The following is an 18,945-nucleotide window of genomic DNA, read 5'->3' as shown; positions in this document are numbered from 1 at the left end:
TTGCTTTGGTGGACGGGCTTTTGTGATCAGTGATAGTGACGTGGTGAGCGGAAACGACATCCTGAATATGTTCTGAAAACTTTCCAAGCAGAAGTGATGGCATGCCTTGAAGATTTTAGCAGGGCAGCCATTGAGTGTGGCATGGGAATACTGTGGTCGAGACACGAGAGTGATGCTCAAAGCAGTTGCATCAACGGCCTTTGATTTATACTCGAGGCAACACATATTACTAGTAACACTGGCTAATTAGGAAAGATTGCCTGCAGCATTTAAAAGCTAAGGTGAATTTTCCCGTCCTATTTACACTGATCGCTCAACAATCCCAGTTCCTTCTATCAACTGTCAAAACCTACAGCCTTCCTCCCGACCCGCCGCCGGGGCCCTGCTGAGCTCCTGCGCCACGGTAGGCGGCAGACTCCTGCTCGTAACGTTGCTTGTCGGCTCGGGATTGCTCCACGTATGGCTGGCTGTCTCTCCTCGGCTGCAAATTTGGGGGCAACAGAAACTATTAGAACAATTGTTTTCTACTTTCTGCAAACAAACTTGACGATTGACGACCATCACGAAGAATGTATAATAATGTGCAGCAATGTCACAGTGCCCGGGGTATGTAACACGGATATCTGAACTGTAGTTACCTGTCATCTTTTGCCATCTCTCCCCGAGCTTCTTTGCGATCTCTGTGGTAGTCAGTTCAGGGTTGCTGTTCTTTATATTCTGCCATGGAAAAGCATCAGTTAACTTTGTAATATGTACCTCTCTGTCTTCTTGATTTGCAAGTCTAAAATCAGGTTGGAGCAGTTCTCCTAACTTTTAATCAGTTCTGTGGATAATACGGCTTTCTGAAATTCACGGTTATAAGTAACTTACAGCTCGCTCAGCCTTCGAGAAGTACGTGAATGGAGCCATGGCTCTTCTAGGGGCATTCGGATCTTTCTTCCTCTTTGGCTTTTTCTTTTGAGAACCTTCATCGGACCCACTCTTCTGCTCTTTCTTTCTCTTTGGTTTTTTATTCTGAGAACCTTCATCAGACCCACTATTCAGCTTCCTTTTCACATGCGGCTTTGAGATACTAGCTTTCATCTAGGAAGAATTCTGGATCAAGAAGTTCATTAGCATGTTGCATTACTATAGAGATTCTGGTTCGAACCGGAAGAAGGAATACCGTAAGAGCAAATCTAGTCACCTCCTTTTCATCTCCGCTCATACTAGCATCAGAGTCTTCCTCTTCAGAATCATCACTAGGAGACCCACTATCATCTTTGTCCGCCACAAAATCTTCATCCTAGTTTTGAAGAGAGGTTACACAAAAATATACATGCAATTGACTTAAGTTAATCTATAGTACTTCATCCGTTCCAAATTGTAGGTCTTTTTGGCAAATCTAGATACATAATTTTTGTTATGCACCTAGATAAACACTATGTCTAGATACATAGCAAAAATCATATATCTAGATTTGCCAAAACGACATACAATTTGGAACGGAGTTAGTATCCTATTATCCATTAAACAGAGGTAATACATCTTGATCACTTTCCTCATTACAAGCTTGATTTTTAATTCGCTCCAGATGTGGATCCATAGAATCGTCATCGGTGCTCTCTAGAACAGATGTAACACCACCAGTTATTCTTTGACCATCTCCAAGATTCAGAATTTTCAAATGCTTGTCACTTGAAAAATATAAAAGGAACAAGAAGCCCTTGTCAGTTCCATATCCTAAACATACAAGACAATTAATAAATCAATAAAAAAGGTAAATACCTAATGAAGCTGAACAGGTTTTGGCATTCAATCCTTTGGATGTTACTGAAGAGATGATCATTTTTTAGCTTGACCAAGACGTCAAAATATTGAGATGATATATTAACACCACCAGCACCATGACGCTCAAACAATACATACTCAATCTGCAGCAAATAACAGCTTTAATCGAACCAAAAGCAAATGAATGAACAACCATCAACGACATTCTTTAATCTTTTTTTAAAGACAAACCTCCTCATAAAGAATGAGTGTTGGGGACTTTGGCAGAAAGAAGAAGGACTTTTCAAGTGGATAAAGCAAACCATCTTGAGCTTTAAGTGTTAATTTGACCGCATACCCATGTTGGCAACTGCAGGACGTACTTGGCCCAGTCACTTTAGCACCAGAGAGGCCACAAAGGACGTTGGAGAATACCGCATGTATTTGACCCTACAAATATTTCAATTGATTCTGTGAGCTATTAGTATAGGGTTATCACAAGTCATATATTGAGTAAAACCAAGATTATCTAGGATCCATCTTTATTTGAAGACTATAGACATCAATTGATGCGAGCATATAGTACTTATCAAAGTGAGTAAATATATCACCCTGTAAGAGCCCTGAAGCCTATCTTTGTACTTTTCAGCCAAAACTTGCTCACTCAATGCCAGCTCCCTTTCTACCATTGCCTCTGTCACAAACTGTTCACACAATGAGGAAATTAATTTTTTTGTTCAATTTATCCAATTTAGATGTGAAAACTGGATTGTGATACAACACCTGAATAACAATGTGGGGATACAATGTTTGTCCTTTTCGAATTGGTGGATCAAGTGCGATAACCACAAAAGTATGAGGGTTTTGTGACTGCATAGGTGACAAAAGCAAATCATTTGATAGATTGGAGTCAACAATGACACAATAAAGGGAGAAGAGAATGAACCATACAATAGGAGCTCACAACACATAAATAAAACAAAGACAAAATAATGTAACCTTTGCTAAAATAAAGAGGCGAAGAATACTGCTATACTGGATTTTGAAATCATTAGCTTGTCTTTGGAGTCGCAAGAATGACTGATGAAGCTCAACACTGTATCGACCTCTGAATTAAAAAGGAGAACTTAATTACTTCAGCAAAACAAAATAATAAGTACACATTAAATAAGTAACATTAATTTTAGCCAAACAGATACTGTGTACATGTATGATTTTCCCACCTTGGTGTGAGGATTGCGATTCCTTCAAATGTAACTACAGCCGCTTCTGAGGGGCTCCCTTTGTCAGCTCTATGCAAAATCTCCTGGCACAACATCTGAAAAGCAGAGAATATTCCAGATTTACACCGGCACATGTGTTTTTGTCATATTGCGCATATCAAGCAACCTCACCTGAGCTGAAGTACGATGCTCATCCCCGATAAATTGAGCATTTGAAGTTGGTACATGAAAACTTAAGTCCGTCAGCAAATCCTTCTGCAGTCAGAACAAGGGGAGGAATTGAGCTTAGCTGTATCGACCATAAGAATTGCAACCATCATTAATCAAAACAATTTTTAAACAGTACTCATCAATGCATTTGCTATTTGTCTCATTTACATAGTTGAAAACTTTATCTAATAACCATGTTGCTGTTATTCGAACAACCAAATAAGATTGAAATAGCAACATGGAAGCACAATCTTTTTGTTACATAGTCTTGGAAGTTGGAACAAACAAGAAAAGTGCAAAAGATTAAAAATAAAGTACATCAACTACGGAATCCTTCATCAAAACTTATAAACATAAATAAACTTCTTCCTTTACACCTAGAAAAGAGTGATGCAAACAAAAGAAAAAGAAAAAAAATGGATGAAGCGAAACATGCCTCATTAGCTGCAGTAGTATCATCTATATGGAACTCGAGAACAACATCTGTTTTCCCTTGCATCTGAGCCTGCGATACATCTGCTAGAGAGACTTCAAATGCTTCCTTCTCACCAACATTAAAGCAAAGCCTAGTTCCTGAAATGGAAAGAAAATAGGAAAAGGAATAAAACCAGAGGTTATAAGAAGGCAATGGAGTATAGGAAACATTTAAATACAATAGAAAGTTTGGCTGACCATCGATTTTAACTCCACCCCAGTTATGCCCACTAATGGAAAGCTGCTTCTCCTGTGGTGAGATTCCCGTGCTTCTTTGTATAAAGTTACTCAGGTTGCTAACATCCTAAAAGGAAATTAAATACTTTTCGAGTTATAATATGACCAATTATTCCATTTGTCAGATAGAAACATAGACACAGCAGATTTATAAGGACTGAGAAGTCCCCATGCGGCCACATTGATTTTCAGCGCATATTAATTAGACATAGACGATATAAATACGTAATTTCCTTTAGATAAAAATAATGGAGGGACCAAGGGAATATCACCTGTTGACGAAAGCCAAAGAACCTGTAAAATAGGCCCTCCTTCGTCCCAACATTAAGCTGATAAGATTTAGGGATCCTCATCCATGCTACTGAAGTGATATCAGCTTTATCAACCTCGATAATCTTTCCTCCACCTTGCTTCTTCCACGCAAATCCTCCTGAACAAAGTTTAAACTTCCAGGGTTCTACAAGACACCACAGGCCACAACAGCACAAAAGAAATTCAAGACCACAAAGAGACAAGATTGTAAAAAAAAATCATGAAAAGTACATATTTTTTTATCAATTCCCTTTCATGCTATAAAAAATGGAATTGGTCGGTAAATTCTTACATCATACTTAGTGTGATAATCAATGCAAAAGGCCATGATAAGAGGAATAACCCTTAAACAAGTGCAAAGATCAGGAGGAAAGAAACAATTTTAAAAAATCGCCAATGATGGAGGTCATGGGTTTGTGATCTTACAAAATGATGCAGTGTTAGCCCAATAATTACAAGCTATTAATTCCTCACGCTAAATGAGTCTTGGAAACAGACTAAAAACAATTGGCATTATGTTAGGCCTCATGGTTCCATCGTGATATCATAGGAACAATGAGCCCATTTCATTGTTCAGAAAGGCCTACATTAGAACTACTCTCATCAGAATTCTGTTCCTGAAAATTTCCTCCAAAATTCCCGTTTTGCAAGTACCTTTCTGTTCCCAAATGCACGATTGACGCAAGACAGTCAAGCACTAGCAAAATAACAAGGAGCTTGGTATCTGATAGTTGCAACTACTGTATTTAACGATGAGCGAAAACTGTTTCAGATTGTTCCACTTGGTGCTCAATCCAAAGCCCAGCGCATTGCGCAAAACAGGCAAAGGACCCAAAAAAACAATCGTTTTGCCTTTAGCTAAATTACGTTCATCAAGCAACCCCGAAGCTCGCAAAATTTCCTCTTTGCAACAGAACTCGTGCCCCTCGAGGAAACCCTTAACGCGTGGCGTGATGCCCAGGGAAATCGAGCGCCGCCTGAATGCGAAAAGGCGCCAATAAAATAATCCGGCCGCTCAGCCTGATCGCCAGATCGTCGCCGCTAAACCGAATGCACCAAGGCGTAACCCTCGACTCGCCGAAAAGCACGGCGAAGCGAACTCGAGATGAGATGGCGAGAGGCAGAGAGGCGATCGGGGACTCACGAAGCCGCCGCGGCCACCGAGGGAGATGTTGTTGAAGTGGTGGCCGTCCGTCATCTCGCTCGCTGCCGCCGAACTGTCTCCAGTCGCGCTCGCGTGACCTCTCCCGGGCGTCGCCTCGTCGGCTTATATATGTTGATCGGGGAGCTCCGGAGCTCTGCTTCGCGAGAGCGGAGAAGGCTTTGGTTTTGGGGCGGGGGGCAAGGGGCGCGCGCGCGCGTTAATATAGGCGTATGGACGGGGAGCGGGTTACTCTGACAGGTGGGGTAGTCTTCTCGCGAGAAAAAGGAACACTTCACACCGACTTTGCGTGTTTTCACGATCAAAAGAGTGAATTTCTGAGAAAAAAAAAGAGTTTGAATTTAGAATTTTTGAACGTGTCACTTCAATAGTGATGGGAAGTGACCATGTTTGATGGATGGCGTGTAAGAGACTTTATCAATTTGATTGTATTTTTTATTTTTTAACACGTTTTCTCTATAGTTATACATGTTTTTATTAATGTAAATCAGGTGGCCTAGGACGTCTTTTGTCAAATGAGAGAGAGGGTGAGAGAGAGAGAGAGGTAGGTGAATGTATCGGAAGGATTTAATCCTATCAAAAAAGGATTAATCTATTGAGGTCCCCTAATCGGAATTTAATGGATGTGCATTTGTGTACATGATATTTTATATTTGAATTTGTTGAAAGTAATTTATGCATTACTGACAGTAAGCTATGACCACTTATATAGTTCTAATCAAAGTTTATAGTTTGTTAGATATGATCAGTGAACATTAAAATATAAACTGTGTGCAAGTATAATAATAAATAAAGTATTAATGATATAAGCATATAGTTAGTAGGATAGTGGATAATTAATCGGAATATGTCAAACTAGAAATATTTGTACAAGACCGTGGACAGTCAACAGACAACGGTGAGTTATTCACGGTAGAGTTTTGCTTTTGGAATTGCCACATCACACTCTTGAGTGTTTCTCTCACTCTCCACACTTAAAGAGATTTTTGAAGATTCCTTTGCAAGTATCATACTCATTTGAAAAGCAAGAATTGAAGAGCACGGCGATAAGGAAGCGTAGGAATAGGATAGAATCGTATGTGCAAGAGGACTGGAAAGTAGAGGAATTTTTAGAAGGCAAGGTGTTTGGAACACAGAAAATATTCGTTTACAAGTGTCATTACTCACTTATGGAAGTTTCATGAATAGAACTCAACACGAATACATGTTAGTTAAGACAAGGATACGCTAGTGCAAAAGAGGGGAGGTAATACTTTACTGTGATAGAGAGTTTACAACTTCTTTCAGTATGTACACTTGTATAGCATTTCACAACTCAGTGAACTCGCAATGTACACTTCTTTCAGTATGAACTTTCAAGCAGATTTTTCTGTGATGGACATAAATACTTGACCTCTCATCATTATATTCTAATGCGAAGTGACAGCAGGGAGGAGAAGGAGCAAAGAAAAATAATGCTAGGAGAAGTACCTCTCACTCACCTCCCTTTATTATATTTCATCTGCAACGTATCTACCCTCTACCAGAAGCATCAAGACGTTCAGCTATGAAAATCCTAAGGGATCATTTCTTTGATAGAAATTCTGATCCAAATTCCTTTTGTATCCGATCATCTGACTCCATTTTAGCTGCTAGTATAACATCATTAATAAAACTCTTATCTGGGAATTCATCTGGCACAAGGCTTCTGTATATATCAAATTGCTTATCTGCGTCTTCTTTCCTGTCTAAAAGTGCATACACAATGCCCTGCAAGACAAAGGAAAATCCAGAGTCAGAATCAAAACAAAAATACTTTCAGGAACCAGGACAAATCACAATCTACAGAAGATAAAAGAGTACCTGGCAAAGGTGAGGTCGGAAATCTCGAGGATCCTCATCTATAAGATTTTGTAGTTTCTCAGCTGCAACGTCGAACTGACCCTGTGTGCCATCAAAACTTTCATTTAGACAACAAGAAACTGCCACGGATTCAGAACTCCGTGTCATTTGAAGTATTTGTTACCTTGACAACATGCATCTGTGCAATCAAAAGCTTTATGTTACGCTCTTCCGGGACCCTTTTTTCAGAAACTGCAACTTGCAAAGCATTCTCAAGTATTTCAAAAACAGTAGGGCCTTCGAGTTTCTTATGCATACACAGTGCGAATCCCTGCAAGTGTGTGAGGTCTTACCAGATCATGAGGAAATACCAACTACTTAGAAATATCCTATGAATGGGGCTAGAATTGGGTCCAGAATTTGGATCAGAATTAAGACAAAAGTGTGTAGCCAAATGTATAGCCAAGTGTGTTTTAAGAATGTCTTAAGGACTAGAATTGGGTCCAGAATATGCTGCACATGCCTGAACACAAGATGCTGAGCAGACAGATCAAGAAGTAGAGAACTTGCTCTGCTTCATTCCTCACAAAATCAGTTCTTTTTGATAGCTGCATTTTATCCAGTGAAATTCACAACGCTTGATATAATCAGTTCTTTTTTTCAAATCAATCAGTTAAATTTACAACACTTGACTAATCAAGTTATATAACCCCTACAATAGATATTGAGAAAGCCTCCTCATACATAGTTAGTACTTCCTACCATCTTAAAATGAAAATTTGACTGTTAATGAAACCTACACAATATTCGTCACAAAACACCTTATGGGAAGGGCTCATGGGCTGTGCCACAACCCTCCAATTCCTGTTGCATTTGAACTTGCTAGCACGTGAACTGGTTACCAAGTGTGTAGCCAAATGTATTTCTGCTCCGTTCTGAGAATTTCAAGAATTAAGACAACATTATGTGGATTCTTAGGACAACTCTAGCATAGGTTAGAAATAGCTGCAGTAAACTGCCACGATGTTAATGGAATTGTGGCACATAGCATAATATGATATCATAATGTGACAAAGGTAACCATATCAACAAGAACAATTGCAGTTAGTGGATACTTCAGATCAGAAGGAGCATGTATGTTATACTTAGTCTTATACCCACATGGAGAGCACGGAGGAGAAGCGGGTCCTCTGCTAGAACCTCCCTGAACTGACGCTCGGCCTCGGCGAGGTCCCCACTGAGCTCGTGCAGCTGCGCCACCATCAGCCGCCACTCCACCTCGCCGGGCTCGGCGTCACGCAGGCGCCGTGCGTACCGGAGCGCGCCGCCCCAGTCCGCGCGCCTCATCTTGGCGTACAGCGCGCACTTGAGCGCGTCCACATCGCCCGGGCTGCGGCTCAGAATCGCCGAATACATACGCATCTCATCGTCGTCCTCATCCTCTTGCTGCTCCTCTTTCTCTTTTACCTCTGCTTTCTCGACCTCCTGCTTCCTTTCTTCGCATTCTTGCTGCTCGTCATCGTCTTGCCCCTCGATTTCCTGTGGCTGCAGAGTAGGCGGGGGAGCGGAGGCGAGGGCGGGAAGCGGGCGGACGCCGGAGAGGGAGAGGAGGCCTGCGGCGAGCAGGAATAGGAGGGTCCTCAAGGTTGAGGCGACGGACGAGAGGACGCCGACTGTCGGGGTCTTGAGGGAGGGGGAGATAGAGGGGACTCTGGAGAAGCGTGGGGGTTTGGGTGGAATTCGAAAGCGGTTGGGCTTGAGGGGGGAGGGGAGGGAGGGCCGGCAGCGGGATGGCGGCGGATGGGGAGGAGGGAGGCAGAGGCTGTGGGGATTGTGGTGGGCAAGATGAAGTTTATCGCCATGGCCGAGGCTTTGTCGCGAGCAAGAAGAGGAGTATGCTGAGGGCCGAGGGGTCTTCTCTGCTTCTGGAATCTGCAATGGAGATAGATGCTCAGATGCTATACTGGGAAAGAAATTTAGAGTGAGCATTTAGTTTGCAGAGAAATTGAAGAGTACTAGAAATCCCTGGCGTTGCTGCGCCATCTTTGATGCCGGCCAGTGATAATTTGTTTTTTGTGTCCAGGCACCACCAAAATGTGGTTTTTGTCCTGGACTCCGGTGGCGCCCGCTGCAGGAGGGCGGGGATGCTCGGGATACCGTGGACATGCGGCAATGAGCCAATGACGCTCGCTGCCAGAGCGCGGCCAAACACAATGTTCATAGTTTCTCACCTTGTGCATACATAAACAGAGCAAATTCAGAAACAGTTCAGACGCATGCTTTGTTCAGGAAAGCTTCCCCTGGAATCATGAACGATGTGCTCAAATACAATATTCTCACCATGTGCAAGACCACAGGAAATGTAAACTGAACTGACCAACTCTAACGCCGGGACTTAAAAGTTCGATAGTCACCTCACCATATCTTCATTTTGACTGGTAGGGAAACAAGCTTATTTTCTCTCCCACTCCGAAGTGACCAAGCCTGATCCACAATCCTTTCAGTTTTGACAATGCACCGTCATTCCAAGAAAAAAAAACGTTGATTGACAATGCATCGTCTTTCCAAGAAAAAAAAACATTGACAATGCATCGCAAACCAAGTACAAGAGAACACACAAGCACACTGAAACTTCTCAGATGTACGAGATATGCTGTTCGGCCTGTAAAGTGAATTTAACATGTCATACAACCACATCTTTCCCTTCAGGGTTGCGGTGCGGCGACGAACAAAGACGACAGTGATACATCTTCTGTTATGCTGCTGAAATCTGGGAAGCTGCAGTTTTCCGGAGCTTAGAAGGAGAAAAAGGTAAATTAGCAGGCTTTCTGCTTCTTTCTTGTACAAAGTTAAGCAAAACTGCAATGTTTGTATCATTTGTAACTCTGCCCTCTTGCACGTGGTGCAAGTTGAGGCTCCGGTCTAATTGCTTGAATCCTTTTTGTACTTCTCAGGCTTGAGAACTCCGACATAAGGCAGGTTGCGGTAGAGCTCTGCATAATCCAAACCATAACCAACAACAAAGTAGTCCGGGCACTGAAAAGGACAAAAGCAAATTAACACTTGCAAGATGGGAAGGGCAGCTTAGTAGAGCTTTTCATCACTATATTTGTTTACCAGAAAAAAAAAGCTACATAAATCTCTAGTTTGCATTTTTCACTGGTAACAAATATAGTTTGCTTGATCCATGTAACAATGTAACATTTTGGTAAGCGATTTTTGACAGAAGTGTGCGCCATAGAATGATATTAAAAGGAGATGGTAATTGTACCTCAAAGCCACTGTAGAATTTTCCATCCCCCACAAGCTGTATATTAACTTTCCTTCTTGCTGGTTTGTCAAGGAAAGTGCAAACCGATATGGATGATGCCCCTTTCTTTTCTAAATGAGCAATGAGACATGAGAGAGTATTCCCTGTATCCACAATATCCTCAACCTACAGAGATATGATATCATTATCAAATTCCATATACCAGTGGAAAGAGGCTCACGAAGATCTAGGAGTTCATCTCAGGCAATGCAATATGCCAATTCAGTTACTGAACACATAGCCTAGTTAAAATAAAAGTAAATAATGGACATAGAAGGCATTTCTATCATCCGCAAAAGTACTGCATGCAAGCAACCATCATTCTAATGAGGAGTGGGTATGATTCAAAATCTTTCCCCGCTTCAAAATAGGCACTCTCTACAAGTCAATATATCATAGTCTGGCAGATAGTAATCCCATCAAACAATTTGATAGAAATGACTGTTCGACTATCCTGATGATACTTGCCAAGCTCAAGAATCATGGAAAAAGAAAATTTGCCATTTTGCTGAGAAAAGAATACTCCAAAGACATTAAGCAGTCAAACAATCTTATAGGGTTCATTGTACAGAATAACCTTCACCCAAAAGACTATATACTTCATCAATTTCAGATTATTAGCGCCTTGCCTGATTATATCCCTCCCCCATCTATAACATTTTTGCCAAACTTCCGGAGAACAATTCTAGGATAACTTCAAATGTTCACAGTAAGAGACCTTTGTAACGAGTGACATATTAAAGAACATATGCAGGGACCTACAAATTACATGCAGCACAGGAACATCATGTCAAAACGGTCCACACTTTTGCAATCTTAACATTAACTACCAAAGAGAGATGGGTGTGGGTTTATTTTGCCTGCATTAGAAATTTAGAATGGATGGAATTCATGCCATTGAAGAGAAAACATTTGCTGGAAGCCTGGAAGCTACTGAATTCCCGAGGAAAGCAATAAATAAGCATGAAATCAATCTAAAGGAGTTCACGTGAATTATCTTAGAGAGAGTCCGTCCACGAGCAAACGGCAGGTAACAAATTATCAAAGGACCACACCAGAAGGCAGGAGCCACACACGACAAGGGAAACAGGGCACACAGCGCGTGCAGAGGGCATGTCATCCATACAAAAGCGGGTCACGAGAAAGGGATGGTCCAGCCGCTCACCACGACGACGTGCTTCCCGGCGACGTCGACCTTGAGGTCGGCCGTGATCCGGGGCTTGCCGCTGGACTCGGTCCCGCCGCCGTAGGACTCGACGCGCACGAAGTCGACGGCGAGCGGCGCGTCGACGCGGCGGACGAGGTCGGCGAGGAAGAGGAACGCGCCCGTGGCGACGCCGACGACGACCGCGGGCTCCGGCAGCGCGCGCAGGTCGGCCGCGAGCTCGGCGGCGACCTCGCCCACGCGGGCGGCCACCTCGGCCTCCGTCCACAGCACGCGCTCGATGCTGGCCTCGGCGCTCACCATGACGGCGGCGGCGGCAGGGAGGGCGGCTAGGGTTGTAGGGCGGCGGCGGGCGCGGAGCGCGGAGGATTTATTGGGCAGGCCTTGGTGCGTGGGCGGCGGGGTGGGGGTGGCGATGTTGCGCGGCTGGGAAGACGCGGGGTTGGTGGGGAACCGTGCAAGGATTCCGGAATCCTGCGTCGTCACCACCACCATGTTGATGTTGGCCAGGGGCTGGTACGGATTAACGGACGTTGGGTTGACTTGTGTAGCGCTGGAGTAGAATCTCTCTGTTCCCTCCGCAGGTACAGAATTTTTTTAGTGTTTTTAAGGTACGGCGCTACAGGTGCAGAAATGGCAAATTGGAAATGTAGGCCGTACTCAGTTTCTAGAGTCTATTTGGATTGTTGCAAGTGCTTATAATAAAATCTGTTATATCGAATATTTTAATACTAATTAGAAAGATTAAATATGATTAGAGCTTATTCGCGAGACGAATCTATTAAGCCTACTTAATCTATAATTAGCATGTGTTTACTGTAGCATTATATGGGCTAATCCGATGTGTTATGGAATTTGTTTTGTTATTAATTTATATTTAATACTCCTAATTAGCATCCAAATATCCGATGTGATGGGGCTTATAATAAACTCTATAGTAACCAAACTGGATCTTATTATAGCTGGGCTCGTTAAGCTCTGGCCATATATGATATAATGTACTATTGAAAATCTATTTGTATACAGCACTGTATCTCTTTGCTTTAAGTGCTTTCATATTGATATCTTCACAAATTTGTTAGGCTCTATTGATCTCTTTCATGTTATACTTTTTTGTTTGGCTTTATACAACAAGCGGGGCAAGGATTAAAAGAGACATCTCCTTTCATCTTAGAGATGCTAGAACTTTATTTTCACAATAACTAAAGCGAACATAGTCAAGTCATGAAGAGTTTACACAATTGGAGGATAAGATATCCAAGCTGTTTTCCTAGATGTAAAATGCATTATTGTGCATCACCATGCATATGTTGAGCCTTGTTTGTTTGTAGCAATTCGGGTGTTGAGGAGATTGGCTACAATGCATCATCAATCATATTTCTCTATATAAAAAATGGTGCAATGTGCTACATAAATCATCCCACTACATAAGGTGGTAAGCCGTAAGGTGATTCAGGGACTATTAGAGAGAAGATTCCTCTAGTGCTTAGGGTATTCAAAGAGAAGATTCCTCTAGTGCTTAGGGTATTCAAAGGTTCTGATCATACACTATAGATTGGTGACGTGGTGAGAAATAATTGTTCTACCGCCAGCGCTTTTGTAGTGACCCCTCCTGGGTCCCGGTTGCTTTGCACGCCCCCAAATTTCACTTGGAAATATTTTTTGCTTTAAATTAAAGAACTCAGAGGTATGTGGAAGGCTTATTCCAAGAGTTTCAGAAGTTTTTGTTTTGCTTTATTGCAATACCAGCTACACTGTTCTCATAATTAGCCCTTGCCTTACAAATTATTTCTTATTTTAGGGCAATAAAGAGAGCATAGTCATACAAACAATTATGGAGGATTTTGCTCTAATGCAAAAACACAATTTTAATTGTATAACATTTCTCTATAACTAACTACTAGAAGGTATCATCACTACATTTTAAAAAAATAGCTTTTTTTCCATTCCATTGCAATTTTGCATTGTGTTTTTACTTGTCATCGCCACTATCAATGGCATGTGGACCCCACATATCATTGTTAATAATCTTTTTTAGAGTGTCAAACTCTTTGGCGTACCAGCATTGTTTCCTTACATGGTTATTCATTTAGCCACACCAATACCTATTCGCCAAATTGTTCATCAAATATAAACATTTAGTAACTCTGTTCATGTCTAATTATATTAATTCAATAAGTTTAAAATAAGCCAGGCATATGTTCCGAGCTTGGCGGAGGCTAGAGGGGGGGGGGGCGGGAAAGATGCCATATTACAAACTTCTGAAATCCTGGCCTATTGAATCAAAAAGCGAGGGTAAAGTTGCAAAACCTGCATTTGTTCTTCTCGCTCCCCTGTCTTTGTCGTCCCAAAATTCACCTCGCCGGCGACCTGGTTGTTACAGTTAGAACGCCCCACCTAGCCAACCCGACCATAAAACCCAGGTGTTATAGTGGGAGGGGTGGGGGCCTTTATCCTTGGTCCAACATTCCCCCTACGAGAGACGCAGGGGAAATCGCGCAGCGGAAATGCGTGGCCGGGAGGGATCGAACCTAGGACCTCGGCTCTGGTACCAAATTAGAACGCCCCACCTAACCAACCCGACCACAAAACCTAGGTGTTATAGTGGGAGGGGTGGGGACCTTTATCCTTGGTCCAACAGTTACTAACTCCTCAGCTCCTGCCTCCTACTAGCTCCTGCCAGCGTCCTACCCCGTGCGGATTCGTCCACTTGGAGCCTTGGACTCATTTCATCACCCCGGATCCATCCGCCTGGACTGATTTCTTCCTTTCCTTGGCAAGGAAACCTTAGCTCACCAGGATGGATTGTTTTAAGGATTGATCTTTTTTCCTTGTCCCTTTCTTTCTTCTGCCAGCAGTTAAATCCAAATAGTACTCCAAACACCGCCTGTATCATTTTCCAAATAAAATTCGGGTTCAATTGAGCCCATATGCCCCGTTAAGTCAGAGCTCCCAAAACCTTTGCCTTTTATTACCCTCCGTCCTGACAAGCAATTGCAAGAAAATTTTCAGCTTAGTCAGGATTGTTCAGTTGCTGAATCGATTCAGTATAGGTATCAAAAACGTTCTTTATGACTCTAGAAGAATAGAAAGTGCATCTTGCCAAACTTCTTGTACCTGAACAGACACTGAAGCTAGCTGAATTTTGTTGGCCATTTGATTTCCTGTTTCTTGAACAAAGAACTCCTCTTTTGTCTAGTCATGTTTGCCGTCAAATTTCAATTGAACTGTACAAATTTGTTTGGTTCTGTCATTTTCCAATAGCACTTATTGATTTTTACTGCAAACTTCTTGACCTTTTTTCAATTTCAAGCTTGAGTAATGGTCGATGACAACAGTGCCATGGAGTAGTTTGCATGTGGCGACCCTTTTAAATCGGTAGTATCTTTGCAATGCGCTCTTCAGATGAAAAGAACCTGATGTTACATATGGCATGCGCTTTTAGATTTTATTATACCACATACCATGAAGAATCTGCTAATTGGACTTGGCACATTTTCTGGATAGCGCAGAGCCGCAGAGTATACACTGCAGAGTGTTTGTGTGTTTATGATTATATAGATGAAGTAGTACCATATTTTAGCTGATCTGAAAGGATTGTTTGATGGATATTTTCTAGGAAGGAGTATCCAGTTGTTTGATGATAATGGAACCAGAGCATTCAGCTGAAATGTCCAAGTAAACTTTCTTAACTAGCCTTTTGTCTTTTTGGATTAAATGGATTGTAACTTTAGCTCATTATGTAACATAAAGGGACCTGCAGGCATCTGGAGAGGCAAAATCAAGCACTAATGAGAACATACCGAGCAATGTCCCACGAGTTGCATAAACTTCAGGTGTGCTCCTTGGCCCTAGATAGTAAGATCTTTTATATAAAGATTGTCATCTAGAAGATGATTTATAGATGGTAATTTGTGCCTGTCATTTAATACAGGTAGAAGAAGAAACAACCATGCGCAAACTGTATGAGCTTATGTCTGCGGAAGGTCTTCTTCCAAAGGTACATCCTTTTTTCAAAAGATTTCATAATATGTGCATTACTTATCGACATGCAAATGATAAATGATTCCAAAGGCTGTGCTGTTGTTAGCCAAACTACTGGAATTTCATTCTATACTGAAAAATATAATGGATAGAAGAGAAAGGAAGGAACAAAAAGATAAGGTGAAATTAACATGTCATACTGCAGAAACTGTAATCTCCCTTGTTATGGCTAAATGCCAGTCCTCAGTTCTTAACAGATTCTATTTTGCTTAGGTCAGTCTTTTACTTCTGGTTGAACTGCTATGCGAGTAAAGCACAAAAAAGGAAATACTAACATGTGTTGTCAACTAGTTTTCTATATTGAGCTGAAATGATGTCACACCCGGTTTTGGAAAGGAACCGAATGCATCTTATATATGCTAGGATCAAGTTTACACACATATGATAGACGATACAGTGTATATCCGAAACAATATCATAACGAAAGAGAGTATTAAGATATTTTATTACATGACCGAAAGTCTTAATCTTAAGCAAACAAATAAACGTTTGTAACTAGCAGCGGAACTTCAACTTCACATGCAGATGACTAGGAGACATACGCCTAAAACTCCTCAAAATCTTCAGAGAACTCCGGACAATTATCTTGTTCTGAGCAGTATTGATTTTAATAAAACAAGCGTGACTACACTTATAGTTGGTACTAAGTAAGTGGAGTAAATTATATGATATGCAAGATCAAAATTTAAGGAAAAGCTGACAAGGTTTGGCTGCGATAAGCATTTTCAGTTGACCAAATTTTATTTAGCAAGCATTAACTAAGTGTAAGTATATACCAACCCTTAAATAAATAAAAGAGATAAGTAACGATATAACATCAATTTAGATGACCTTCAAGTTCAATTATCATATGAGGGTCCAAGTCGTTCTTAATCATGAGCACGGCTGATATATCAGTTTTAACTCTGCAGAGGTTGTACACTTTACCCACAACTCATGTTTCCCTTGATGCCCGGATTTGCAAGGTCCTTAAATACTTCCTAGGTGAGTGGCAGGGATTCACTACGAGGCCTTTACAAAGATTTCCTAACTTATGACAATTCACTAATATTTCAAATCAAATCGGTTATAACTCTCCCTAACGAGGCAGACGTGATCATATTATACCCTCAAGAAGACCGAGCTATACCCTAACGATGCAACTCTCTTACCCTTTCGGTAAGATTATCATAAGCTAAAGTTTCTAATTAATTAGCCAAGACCAGAGCCATGTAATATTATGGTTGCACTGTTTTGCTGGGTGTTTCTCCATATTTTAATTAATACAATGATCTTATAATTATCACCGTAAAGTTATTCCAGAATATGAAGTAAAACAAGTGTAGCATAGTTTCCAAGTTATCCAACCATAAAACAAGTAGAAGCAACTAGCGTAGCTACAACATAAAGTAAACAACCCAGGTTTAATCAAGGAAATTCGAATATAAACTAGGCATATCCTTAGTTTGGGATCCATCGTATTATAGACACATGCATGCATATAAGGTAAAATTATGTATTTAGAAAGTTATTAGACCCGGAATATGATCAAGGACCACTTGCCTTCTTCAAAGTACCGCTGCTTCTCAGGGGGCGTCTTTAAAGCCTTGCTCTTGCGGATTTTCAAACTGCGCACCATCTATCGCAACACACAAGTATATTCAATCAAGAAAATACAATAAATAAAAAATAATAAACCAAACAATATAAACAGAGCAAAACAATATTATAAAGCTACTGTACGCATCGCAAGGATCGCGCGAGCGTGAGAATCGATGAAAACGGAGTTAAAACGAAGAAGTTATGGCTAAAACATGAGTCTATAGGCTTATTTGTAAAAGATTTAAAACTAAAAGGGCTCTAAACAAAGAAATCAAGGGATAAAATATAAATAAATCTTAGATCTATGGTTCAGATTGAGAAACCGAGAGGTTAGGGATGGCGGGTTTTATTTTAGAAAGGCTAAAATAGAAGAAAAAGGATCTGTTTGTAAATACTTTTGAACTGCCGTGGATCGCGGGTTGATTTTGGTAAAACTCAGGGGCTAACATGTAAAAGAACCTAGGTTGACCGGTACAGTGTTGTTTGACCCCGGTCTAGATCGAATCTAGACCGTGGGATCTAGATCGGGTGACTGGGAGCGGCTGGCAGCTCGGGGTGGCGGCGCTGGACGCCGCCGGCGATGGCGCACGGCGGCGGGCTCGCAAGGAATTGCGTTGTTTACACGATTCCGGCCATGATTTTAGCTCGGGTTTGGCATGGAGAAAGAGAGAGAGAAGGGGAAATCGGCTAGGGGCTCGGGATAGGGCGTTGAGGGCCAGGGAAGGCGGACGGCGACGAGGCGCGGCACGGTGGTGACAGGCCGACAGCGAGCGATTGCGCGCACGAGGAGGTGGGGAAAAAGGGAGGGGCGGCCGGTAGCGATGCTTACCACTGCGCGAAGCTCCTGCGGTGCTTGCTCGACGGCTGAAGGTGGTGGAGTGGTGGCGCGTCGGTGAACCCGACCTCGACGAAGGCAGCGGCGCGAGCGAGCTAGGGTTTTACGACGAGGGACAGCGGCTGCGGCTTTGATGGGATCCGGGGTGCTGGGGCGGCGCCTTAAATAGGGATAGCTATAGGGCCTCGATGTGCGGGCCCGAGGTCCGTGGGGAGGCGGGCCACAGCCGGATTCGGGCGCGAGTCCGAGATTGGCTCGAGGTCGGGGACAGGCCCGACAGGCGGGTCCTGTCTGGCGGTGAGGGAGAGAGGGAGGGAAGAGAGGGGACTGGGTGTGGCCGCTGGGCCGGGGGAGAGGTGAAAGCGGCCGGCTGGGCCGTGCGGGGCGGGGTGGGGGGGGGGCAAGGAAAAGGAGGTTGGGCCGGCTGGGCCGCGCAGGAAAGAAAAGAAAAAGGAAGGGACAGCTGGGCCGGTCCAAGAGGAGAAAGAGAGAGAAAAAATGCATTCAAATATATTTGAATTTAGATTTGAAATTTAAATTCAAATGAAAGACAAGCAATAAAACAATGCAATGCGGCATGAAATGTACAAGAGCTATATTTCCTTCTATTTCTTTTATGGCTAAATAAATTATCTCTAGTTCACAGTAAATGTTCTAAATTTAAAAGAAATTGAATAAAAATCTTATGGATCATGTGAAAATCTAGCAAAATTTATTTAGATTCCTGATTTGAAAATTAGAGTGTTACAAATACCTTTCTTAACAATCATTTTACAGGCCTATATGCACATATGTCTGTTGACATTTCCAAAACGAATTACT

At 42.1% G+C, this 18,945-nt stretch overlaps 3 protein-coding genes across 3 annotated transcripts; all 3 read right to left on the bottom strand.

Moving 5' to 3' along the window:
- Positions 1–296: 296 nt before the first annotated feature.
- On the bottom strand, positions 297–5,530 carry LOC112885143 (FACT complex subunit SSRP1-B-like; the record flags this gene model as incomplete). The annotated part of the gene is made up of 14 exons (XM_025950809.1): positions 297–481; positions 639–717; positions 871–1,095; positions 1,187–1,676; positions 1,768–1,913; positions 2,002–2,199; positions 2,361–2,453; positions 2,533–2,619; positions 2,749–2,857; positions 2,973–3,067; positions 3,144–3,227; positions 3,619–3,960; positions 4,166–4,350; positions 5,350–5,530. Coding segments are annotated over 11 exons (1,695 nt in total), but the record flags the coding sequence as incomplete, so codon positions are not given.
- A 1,060-nt stretch (positions 5,531–6,590) lies between these two features.
- On the bottom strand, positions 6,591–9,050 carry LOC112885989 (protein SLOW GREEN 1, chloroplastic-like). Its single transcript, XM_025951717.1, is given in 5 exon segments — positions 6,591–7,116; positions 7,210–7,290; positions 7,373–7,519; positions 8,350–8,963; positions 8,966–9,050. Coding segments are annotated over 5 exon segments (1,113 nt in total). The 3' UTR covers positions 6,591–6,930.
- Positions 9,051–9,798: 748 nt separating this feature from the next.
- On the bottom strand, positions 9,799–12,276 carry LOC112885990 (hypoxanthine-guanine phosphoribosyltransferase). The gene is made up of 3 exons (XM_025951719.1): positions 11,664–12,276; positions 10,460–10,624; positions 9,799–10,224 (listed from the first exon to the last, which is right to left on the bottom strand). Exons 1-3 carry the CDS (start codon positions 12,156–12,158, stop codon positions 10,111–10,113), a joined length of 774 nt encoding a protein of 257 aa, XP_025807504.1. The 5' UTR covers positions 12,159–12,276; the 3' UTR covers positions 9,799–10,110.
- Between the last annotated feature and the right edge of the window lie 6,669 nt (positions 12,277–18,945).

The sequence above is a fragment of the Panicum hallii genome, chromosome 3, assembly GCF_002211085.1.
Source record: "Panicum hallii strain FIL2 chromosome 3, PHallii_v3.1, whole genome shotgun sequence".
Classification (NCBI taxonomy): domain Eukaryota; kingdom Viridiplantae; phylum Streptophyta; class Magnoliopsida; order Poales; family Poaceae; genus Panicum; species Panicum hallii.
Note: the sequence above shows the minus strand (reverse complement) of the source record. Positions and strands in the feature narration are given on the sequence as shown.